General features: G+C 42.2%; 1 protein-coding gene across 1 annotated transcript in view; it reads right to left on the reverse strand.

The window, feature by feature from the left end:
• TMEM232 (transmembrane protein 232) overlaps positions 1-9,786 on the reverse strand; it is a 252,399-nt gene extending 242,613 nt beyond the window's left edge. The window contains exon 1 of the mRNA XM_052643924.1: positions 9,722-9,786. Within this exon, the coding sequence (XP_052499884.1) occupies positions 9,722-9,786 (65 nt within the window). The remainder of the gene's footprint in view (positions 1-9,721) is intronic.
• Positions 9,787-11,755: the final 1,969 nt, after the last annotated feature.

The following is an 11,755-nucleotide window of genomic DNA, read 5'->3' on the forward strand; positions in this document are numbered from 1 at the left end:
ACAATCTCACTAAGGAAAATGCAAAAAGTTATACATCTGGCAAAAGAAAAACTAGTCTGAGAAGTAACAAATAATGAAAAAGAAAGTAATGAGCCATAAATAAAATATAAAGGGAAATTAACTGTTTAAAATAGTAATGAGGCCTAGTGAGATTTAAAACACACACACACAAAATACAACTTAAGTGTTAAAGTTTGAAAAAAATCATGCTTTATCACAAAATGTTTATAGCATTCCTTTTAAATCAAGACTGTGATAAATATGCTTAGAATTAATGAGAGAATTTAGTGGTATCTCTAGGTAAAATCAATACACAAATATAAATTATCCTTCTAATGGCAATAGCTAGAGAAGATATATATTTTTAAATGTGCACAAAACTTAAAACAGAATCAAAAATACCAAATACAAAGGAATAAATCTAAGAAAAGACAGAGAGTATTTCTATAAAAGATAACATCTAACTAAGAATGTAAAACATCTGTATTGGGGAAAATAAGACACTGATGGAAGAAATTAGAGACAACACAAACATAAACACATCCCTGTTTATAGATTCAGTTCAGTTCAGTCACTCAGTCGTGTCCGACTCTTTGCGACCCCATGAATCGCAGCTCGCCAGGCCTCCCTGTCCATCACCTACTCCCGGAGTTCACTCAGATTCACGTCCATCGAGTCAGTGATGCCATCCAACATCTCATCCTCCGTCGTTCCCTTCTCCTCCTGCCCCCAATCCCTCCCAGCATCAGAATCTTTTCCAATGAGTCAACCCTTCACATGAGGTGGCCAAAGTACTGGAGTTTCAGCTTCAGCATCATTCCTTCCAAAGAAATCCCAGGGCTGATCTCCTTCAAAATGGACTGGATGGATCTCCTTGCAGCCCAAGGGACTCTCAAGAGTCTTCTCCAACACCACAGTTCAAAGGCATCAATTCTTTGGCACTCAGCCTTCTTCACAGTCCAACTCTCACATCCATACATGACCAAAAGAAAAACCATAGCCTTGACTAGACGAACCTTAGTCGGCAAAGTAATGTCTCTGCCTTTGAATATACTCTCTAGGTTGGTCATAACTTTTCTTCCAAGGAGTAAGTGTCTTTTAATTTCATGGCTGCACTCACCATCTGCAGTGATTTTGGAGCCCCCAAAAATAAAGTCTGACACTGTTTCTACTGTTTCCCCATCTATTTCCTATGAAGTGATGGGATCAGATGCCATGATCTTCGTTTTCTGAATGTTGAGCTTTAAGCCAACGTTTTCACTCTCCTCTTTCACTTTCATCAAGAGGCTTTTTAGTTCCTCTTCACTTTCTGCCATAAGGGTGGTGTCATCTGCATATCTGAGGTTAGTGATATTTCTCCCGGCAATCTTGATTCCAGCTTGTGCTTCTTCCAGCCCAGCATTTCTCATGATGTACTCTGCATATAAGTTAAATAAGCAAGGTGACAATATACAGCCTTGACGTACTCCTTTTGCTATTTGGAACCAGTCTGTTGTTCCATGTCCAGTGCTAACTGTTGCTTCCTGACCTGCATACAGATTTCTCAAGAGGCAGGTTAGGTGGTCTGGTATTCCCATCTCTTTCAGAATATTCCACAGTTTATTGTGATCCACACAGTCAAAGGTTTAATATTATGAAAATGACCATACTACCCAAAACAATCTACAGATTCAGTGCAATCCATATCAAAATACCAATGGCAATTTTCACAATATTAGAACAAATGGTTTTATTTTGCATGCAGACACAAGAGACCTTGAATGGCCAAACACATCTTGAGAAGGAACAGAGCTGGAACTGCTACATGATCTGATGTAGACAAAAGCCACATGTAATCAAAACCGCATGGTGTCAGCACAAAAACATACACACAGATCAACGGAAAAGAATAGAAACCCCATAAATGACCCTGTACACTTATGGCCAACTAATCTACGACTAAGGAGCCAAGAATGTACAAGGGGAAAAGGTAGTCTTTTTAGTAAGTGGTGCTAGGAAAACTCGACAGCCACATTCAAAAGAATTAAATGTTTTCTTACACTATAAACAAAATTAACTCAAAATGGATTAAAGACCTAAATGTCATACTGGAAATAAATAAATAAAACTCCTAGAAGAGCACTTCCCTGGTGGTACAGTGGATAAGTATTTGCCTGCCAATGCAGGGGACATGGGTTCTATTCCTGGTCCAGGAAAATTTCACACATCTTAGGCCAAGTAGGGTTCCCTGGTGGCTCAGACGGTAAAGCGTCTGCCCACAATGCGGGAGACCCGGGTTCAAGCCCTGGGTCAGGAAGATCCCCTGGAGAAGGAAATGGCAACTCACTCCAGTATTCTTGCCTAGAAAATCCCACGGATGGAGGAGCCTAGTAGGGTATAGCCCATGGGGTCGCAAAGAGTCAGACACGACTGAACGACTTCACTTTCACTTGGGCCAATTAAGCCCATGTGCCTCAGCTACTGAAGCCCCGGGTTCTAAAGGCCGTGATCTAGAGCAACTGCAAGAGGGGTCAGCACAGGAGCAGCCGCTGCGGTGAGCAGCCCGCGCAGTGCAGGGGAGGGCAGCCGTCGCGAGAGAAAGCCCATGCACAGCACAGACGACCCAGGACAGACAAATGTAAGCAAATAAATAAATAAAAATTAAAAAACAAAAAAACCTCCTAGAAGCAATCATAGAAAACTCTTCAATGTAAATTACTGCAAATGTCTGTTGGATATTTCTCCTAAAGCAAAGGAAACAGAAGCAGAAATAAACAAATGGAACCTAATTAAACGTAAAAGCTTCACTTAAGAAAGGAAACCACCAACCAAGTGAAAAATAATCTCCTGAACAGGAGAAACTGACATGACTGATAAAGGATTAATAATCAAAATTCACAAACAGCTCATATAACTCAATACCAAAAGTAAACAAATATTTTGATTAAAAAACAGGCCTGAGTAGACATTATTCCAAAGAAGATATACAGCCCAACAGGCACATGAAAAGATGCTTCACACCTCTCATCAGAGAAATGCAAATCAAAACCACAGTGAAATGTCACCTCACACCTGTCAGAACGTCTGTCATCAGAAAGACCACAAATAATGAACGCTGATGAGGATGTGGAGAAAGGGGAATTCTTGTACAATGCTGATGAGGATGTGAAGACAAGGAAATTCTTGCACAATGTTGATGTGGATGTGAAGACAAGAGAACTCTTGCACAATGTTGATGAGGATGTACAGAAAAGGGAATTCTTGCACAATGTTGCTGGGAATGAAACTGGTGCAGCCATGGTGCAAAACAATGCGGAAGTTCCTCAGAAACTGAAAAAGAATTACCATACGATCCAGCAAGTCCACTTCTAGGTACACATCTGAAGAAAATGGAAACACTAATTTGAAAAGATTAAGCACCTCAACGTTCATCGGCAGCATTTACAACAACCAAGATATGAAAGCAATCTAAGTGTTCATCAACAGATGAGTGGATAAAAAGTGTGATATAAACATTAAATGGAATAATACTCAGCCATAAAAATGAATGAAACTTTCCTATTTGCAACATGGACCTGGAGGTTATTAGGCTTACTGAAGTAAATCAGATAGAGAAAGACAAATATTGTATGTTACCACTTATATTTTGAGTATAAAAAATAAAGCAAAATATATAAATGTAACAAAACAGAAAGAGACTCACAGGTAGAGAGAATAAACTAGCAATTACCACTGGGGAGAGGGAAGGAGGTAGGGAAATGTCGAGGTAAGGTATTAAGAGGTACACACTACTATGTATAAAATAAATAAGCTACAAAGATATATTGTACATCACAGGGAATACAGCCAATATTATAATAACTTTGAATGTAGTACAGTTTCCAAAAACTTTAAATCACTACATTCTATGCCAGCAACTATTATTTTGAACTACACCTCGATAAAATAAAAATTTTAAGTAGAAATAATATGCAGGATTATTACTGAAGAAGAAATTTGGAAAATGTGTCATAGTGACTATTAAATAGTATCACTAAATGGCCGTGATTAAAGCAGCTTGGTGTTAATATAAAAATGGACAGGTAATGCCCCAAGAGTCCAGTGGTTCAGACTTGGTGCTTTCACTGCAAGCTCCCAGATTCTATCCCTGTCCAGGGACTAAGTATCCACAAGCTGCATAGTTTGGCCAAAATAATAATAATAATAAGGGACAAATAGACCAGGGAAATAGAAAAGAGAGCCCAGAAACATACCCACTATATATGGACACGATTTATGTAATAGTTGTGCTAGAAAAATAGTGAAGAAAGATATTCTTTTTGATACATGATACTGATCAAGTTGGTATGCACACAAAAATGAGGAATTGGACCATCACTTATCATTAACAAAAGTCATTTCCATATATGTTTAAAGAAAAAACAGTAAGATTAAAAAATAATAATTTATAACAATATCCACCTGATCTTGTGGTATAGACAGTTTTTAACCAAGTTACAAAAATGAATAATCACTAAAGACAGAATTAATAATACAAATGAACTTACTTAAAAAACAGAAAGAGACTCACAGGCTTAGAAAACAAGCTCTTGTTTGCCAAGGGGATGCGGCAGTTAAGCACTTTGGGAAGGTCATGTACACACCTCTATATTTAAAATGGAACCAACAGGAACGTATTGGATAGCACATGGAATCCTCACATTATGTGCCAGCCTAGATTAATGGGGCATTTTGAGAATGGATACATGTATATGCATGGCTGAGTCCCTTCACTCTTCACCTGAAACTATCACTACATTGTTAACTGATGGTTCAGCTCAGTCATGTCCGACTCTTTGTGACCCCACGGACTGCAGCAGGCCAGGCCTCCCTGTCCATCACAAACTCCCAGAGTTCACTCAAACTCATGTCCATTGAGTCAGTGATGCCACCCAACCATCTCATCCTCTGTTGTCCCCTTCTCCTCCCGCCCTCAATCTTTCCCAGCATCAGGGTGTCTTCAAATGAGTCTGCTCTTCAGATGAGATGGCCAAAGGATGGGAGCTTCAACTTCAGCATCAGCCCTTCCAATGAATATCCAGGACTGATCTGCTTTAGGATGGACTGGTTGGATCTCCTTGCAGTCCAAGGAACTCTCAAGAGTCTTCTCCAACACCACAGTTCAAAAGCATCAATTCTTCAGTTCTCAGCTTTTTTTATAGTCCAACTCTCACATCCATATGACTACTGGGAAAAACATAGCCTTGACTAGATGGACCTTTGTTGGCAAAGTAATATCTCTGCTTTTTAATATGTTGTCAAGGTGGGTCATAACATTTCTTCCAAGGAGCAAGCATCTTAATTTCATGGCTGCAGGCACCATTTGCAGTGATTTTGGAGCCCCCCAAAATAAAGTCTGACACGGTTTTCATTATTTCCCCATCTATTTGCCATGAAGTGATGGGAATGGATGCCATGATCTTAGTTTTCTGAATGTTGAGCTTTAAACCAACTTTTTCACTCTCCACTTTTACTTTCATCAAGAGGCTTTTTAGCTCCTCTTCACTTTCTGCCATAAGTGTGGTGTCATCTGCGTATCTGAGGTTATTGATATTTCTCCTAGCAATCTTGATTCCAGCTTGTGTTTCTTCCAGTCCAGCGTTTCTCATGATGTTCTCTGCATATGAGTTAAATAAGCAGGGTAACAATATGCAGCCTTGAGGTACTCATTTTCCTATTTGGGACCCGTCTGTTGTTCCATGTCCAGTTCCAACTGTTGCTTCCTGACCTGCATACAGATTTCTCAAGAGGCAGGTCAGGTGGTCTGGTATTCCCATCTCTTTCAGAATTTTCCACAATTTATTGTGATCCACACAGTCAATGGCTTTGGCATAGTCAATAAAGCAGAAATAGATGTTTTTCTGGAACTCTCTTGCTTTTTCAATGATCCAGTGGATGTTGGCATTTTCATTTCTGGTTCCTCTGCCTTTTCTAAATCCAGCTTGAACATCTGGAAGTTCACAATTCATGTACTGTTGAAGCCTAGTTTGGAGAATTTTGAGCATTACTTTGCTAGCATGTGAGATGATGCAATTGTGCAGTAGTTTGAGCATTCTTTGGCATTGTCTTTCTTTGGGTTTGGAATGAAAACTGACCTTTTCCAGTCCTGTGGCCACTACTGAGTTTTCCAAATTTTGTGACATATTGAGTGTAACACTTTCACAGCATCATCTTTTAGGATTTGAAACAGCTCAACAGGAATTCCATCACCTCCACTAGCTTTGTTCATAGTGATGCTTCCTAAGACCCACTTGACTTCACATTCCAGGATGTCTGGCTCTAGGTGAGTGAACACAGCATCCTTATTATCTGGGTTGTGAAGATCATTTCTGTATAGTTCTTCTGTGTATTCTTGACACCTCTTCTTAATATCTTCTGCTTCTGTTAGGTGCATACCATTTCTGTCCTTTATTGAACCCATCTTTGCATGAAATGTTCCCTTAATATCTAATTTTCTTGAAGAGATCTCTAGTCTTTCCCATTCTGTTGTTTCCCTCTATTTCTTTTCATTGATCGCTGAGGAAGGCTTTCTTATCTCTTCTTGCTATTCTTTGGAACTCTGTATTTAAATGGGTATGTCTTTCCTTTTCTCCTTTGCCTTTAGCTTCTCTTCTTTTCTCAGCTATTTGTAAGGCCTCCTCACCTATCATTTTTGCCTTTTTGCATTTCTTTTTTTTGGGGATTGTCTTGATCATGGGGCTTCCCTCAGCTCAGGTGGTAAAGAATCTGCGTGTAATGCAGGAGACCCGGGTTCTATTCCTGAGTTGGGAAGATCCTCTGGAGAAGGAAATGGCAACCCACTACAGTGTTCTTGCCTGGAGAATCCCATGGACAGAGGAGCCTGGCAGGCTACAGTCCATGGAGTCAGACATGACTTAGCGACTGAAGAGACAGAGATCACTTGATCACTGCCTCCTGTACAATGTTACAAACTTCTGGCCATAGTTCTTCAGGTACTCTATCAGATCTAATCCCTTGAATCTATTTGTCACTTCCACTATATAATCATATGGAGAAGGAAATGGCAACCCACTCCAATACTCTTGCCTGGAATATCCCATGGATGGAGAATCCTGGTAGCCTACAGTCCTTTGGGTCGCAAAGTGTCGGACACAACTGAGCAACTTCACTTTCACTTCCATTGTATAATCATAAGGGATTTTATTTAGGTCATACCTGAATGGTCTAGTGGTTTTCCCATTTCTTCAATTTTACTGCAGTACAAAATGGTTTTGTTGTTTAAAAAAAGAGAAAGAAAAAAAAAACAGAATTAACATGTTCTGTTTGATATAGTCAATAATTCCATCTCTCGGTATGTACTTTAGGAAATGGAATGGAAAGTATGATTTATGTATCTTCTTATCTATTAAAGTGAAAAAGTGAATGGAAATAATATATGCCACAATTATAACTGGAAGGACATGTGGTCAAAGCAGTTTATCTGCTATCTATTCTTTATTAATTAATTAGGGCTTCCCAGATGGTGCACATGGTAAAGAACCCACCTGCCAACGCAGGATATGTAGGAGACCTGGGTTCCATCCCTGGGGGGGTCGGGAAGATCCCCTGGAGAAGGACATGGCCCCCCACTCCAGTATTCCTGCCTGGAGAATCCGATGGAGAGAGGAGCCTGGCGGGCTACAGTCTACAGTGTTGGACAGAGTTGGACACGACTGAAGTGAGTTAGCACACATGCACGCATTCTTTATTAAAGAAAAATATTTGAAACAAACAGAAATACATCCACACGTAAGTTTTATTACATACTCTACTGTGCTCTCTAGGTTCTTATACACTTCCTGGTGCTACAGGGGCCAGGAGTCCTCCTGCCAGCGCAGGGGATGGAGGTTCAATCCCCAGTCCAGGACGACTCCACACGCTGCAGAGCCAGTGCGCCCGCAGGCCACAGCAACTAAGCCTGCGCTCTAAGCCTGCGAGCCGGAAGGAGGGAGCTCACAGGCCACAGCAAGTGAGCCGCGCTCTAAGCCACGAGATGGGAGGACCAAGCTCACAGGCCACAGCTACTGAGCCTGTGCTCTAAGCCTGTGAGCCAGAAGGACTGAGTGCACAGGCCACAGCTACTGAGCCTGCGCTCTAAGCCCGCGAGCCAGAAGGACCAAGCTCACAGGCCACAGCTACTGAGCCTGCGCTCTAAGCCCGCGAGCCGGAAGGACCAAGCTCACAGGCCACAGCTACTGAGCCTGCGCTCTAAGTCCGCGAGCTGGAAGGACTGAGCCCGCAGGCCACAGCTACTGAGCCTGCGCTCTAAGCCCGCGAACCGGAAGGATCGCACCCGCAGGGCACAGCTACTGAGCCTGTGCTCTAAGCCCGCGAGCCAGAAGGACTGCGCCCGCAGGCCACAGCTACTGAGTCTGCACTCTAAGCCCGCGAGCTGGGAGGACCGAGCACACAGGCCACAGCTACTGAGCCTGAGTTCTAAGCCCGTGAGCTGGAAGGACCGAGGTCACAGGCCACAGCTACTGAGCCCACGTTCTAAGCCCACGAGCCGGAAGAGCTGAGCTCACAGGCCACAGCTACTGAGCCTGCGCTCTAAGCCTGTGAGCCAGAAGGACCGAGTGCACAGGCCACAGCTACTGAGCCTGAGTTCTAAGCCCGTGAGCTGGAAGAGCTGAGCTCACAGGCCACAGCTACTGAGCCCATGTTCTAAGCCCACGAGCCAGAAGAGCTGAGCTCACAGGCCACAGCTACTGAGCCTGCGCTGTAAGCCCATGAGCTGGGAGGTCTGAGCTCACAGGCCACAGCTACTGAGCCTGCGCTCTAAGCCCACGAGCTGGAAGAGCTGAGCTCACAGGCCACAGCTACTGAGCCGGCACTCTAAGCCCACGAGCTGGGAGGACCGAGCCCGCAGGCCACAGTGACTGAAGCCCACGTGCTCCAGGGCCTGTGCTCCACAGGGAGAGAAAAGCCCATGGTAGAAAGAAGCCACGCACTGCAGTGAAGAGGGCCCCACCTGCCACAACTACACACACTGTAGTGACAAGGGCCACGCCTGCTGCAACCAGAGAAGGCCTGAGCGTGGCAATGAGGACCCGCACACCTAAAGAAGCTCTTAAATTTCTCAGAATCCCAAACCATTTTTGAATTAACAAACTTTGGTCTAGTCACTTACTTCACTTCAGAAACCTATCCCAAAGAAATACTTTGAAATGCAGAAAACTATTCTACTGTGGCTTACTTTGAAACAGCAAAGGGCTTAGAAATAACTAAGACGCTTCATCATTCAGTAGTTATTGAACACTTTCTCTTATGCATTTCATGGATTAGTACAGCAACTTAAATTTTTTGAAATATATGATCTTATAAAAATCATTACAAAGTTATTACTTTATAGAATAGTAGTTATTTAACTATGAGGGATTCTCTGGTGGCTCAGTGGTAAAGAATCTGCCTGCTGATGCAAGTTTGATTCCTAGGTCAGGAAGACCCCCTGCAGAAGGAAATGGCAACCCACTCCAGTATTCTCGCCTGGATATTCTTGCCTCCAGTAATCCCATGGACAGAGGACCCTGATGGGCTAGCCCATGGGGGTCACTAAACAGTTGAACATAACTTAAGGACTAAACAGCAACATTGAATTATGAGCAATTATATTTTACTCTTCACAATTTTCTGTAACTTTCTAAATTCTACAATATATATGGGTCTACTACTTTAATAGTATGAAGTTTTCTTTCAAACTTACTTTGATTTTTCATAAGAGGAAGATACTACTTCAGATTTACCAATCACAGGTGACTTATTAGGCATGTTCACAGATCATAAACCTAAAGAGAAATATTAAATTTTATATTAGAATACAAATTCATTCACAGTACCCAGTAATACATTTCATGCAAATTCATGACTTAATGGGAAAAGGGTGGTAAGAAGGAAAATCAGGCTTAGGAGTAAAACTATATTAAGGAAGAACTTAAATTTAAAATTCAGACCTGGGAGTCAAACTCAGCTTTGAAGTCCATGTTATTTATACTATGTCACCGTTATAAACGGATCCTTCCATATAGTGCTCAGTCTTTGCTATACTTTAGCAGTTTAATTGGCAAAACCGTTAAAAGAGCAGCGCGGCATAGTAAAGAGAACACAACCAGACTAATTTACTGAATTATATCTGCCTTCTCACTTGCACAATGGGAATAGTACCTCCTTATAGAGTTTCTGGAAGAAATAAACAAGTCAAAATACATAGATTGGTTAGAAAAGAGCCTAGCATATAGTAAGCTTTATCTAAGTGCTTGTGATAATCATTAGATTACTAAGCTTTCTGTTTTTTGTTTTTAAATCACTTGTAAATTTCTTTTTATGTCTGTTTTTTTTTCCCATTTAGATTATGCTTTCTCTGCTGACTCTCACATCCACATTTATTACCCTTGTGAAATATTTCTGAGCACATTTTATTAGTGTATGATCAAAACTAAATCACACTATTTTGTGTTTAGTGGAGTAGTCAGATGCATAATGAAATGGATAGACTTATATTAAATTATCTTGCATATCATTTTTTAAGATAGCTAATTTTTTAAACTGGGTCATTAGCCAAGGTTCTAGCAGGAAATGGACAGCACCCTTAAATGGGGTAACTGAATAAAACGATTTTCCAAATGTGTGAGCAGAGACATTCATGTAAAAAGGTTTAGAAAAATCCAAGATGTGCCATTCTCAGGGGCTGGCAAGAAGAGAGGGAACCGTTACTATGCTCAGGACTGAGGGGCAGAAGGACCCCGAATGGACAGCTGCAGGAGGACGGTGCTCAAGGAGCATCTTCGGCCTTTGATGGAGAGATGCAGCTGACCTGAGCCTGCCTGCCACGCGGGAGCCCCCAGCACTGCACTCCAGTCGTCTACCTGCGCCTCCATCCGCTAAACCAAACTGGATGCTGGAAGGTGCAGGGCAAAGTGGAGAAGGGTGGAAGGCAGACCAGGAGGCGCAATGGGAAAATACACGGCAAGAAATACGTATCATAAACAGGAAATGTCATTATCTCTCACTGCTTCTAATAATCCACGTCCAGAACATAGAGCATTATCTCTTACTGCTTCTAATAATCCACGTCCACTAGAACATTTAAGTCAGCAGCTGTACAGTGACATTACAGGGATGTCATTCAGAGTTGCTGCTGCTGCTACTAAGTCACATCAGTCGTGCCCGATTCTGTGTGACCCCATGGACAGCAGCCCACCAGGCTCCCCTGTCCACGGGATTCTCCAGGCAAGAACACTGGAGTGGGTTGCCATGTCCTTCTCCAATGCATGCGTGCATGCTAAGCTGCTTCAGTCGTGTCCGACTCTGTGTGACCCCATGGACAGCAGCCCACGAGGCTCCCCGGTCCACGGGATTCTCCAGGCAAGAATACTGGAGTGGGTTGCCATTCAGAGTTGGCCTAACTTTAATATAAAATGTAAGTTATTTCCAAGTAGGATTGATATATTCAGGAATTTATTTTACAAAACAGTTAACATCTCATTGAGTATTTCCACCTTAAAAGGCACTTAGAGGAAAAAAAATAATTTACGGGGAAGTGAATTGAAGACAAATGGATCTTAACGTGCTTGTGCTGGGCATATTGCTGCCTAGTCGCCAAGCCGTGTCTGACTCTGCGGCCCCATGGACTTAGCACACCAGGCTCCCCTGTCCTCTACTGTCTCTGAGTTTGTTCCAACTCATGTCCATTGAGTCAATAATACTAGCTAACCATCTCATCCTCTGCTGCCCTTTTCTC

This window comes from Budorcas taxicolor, chromosome 7 (assembly GCF_023091745.1).
Source record: "Budorcas taxicolor isolate Tak-1 chromosome 7, Takin1.1, whole genome shotgun sequence".
NCBI classification, from domain to species: domain Eukaryota; kingdom Metazoa; phylum Chordata; class Mammalia; order Artiodactyla; family Bovidae; genus Budorcas; species Budorcas taxicolor.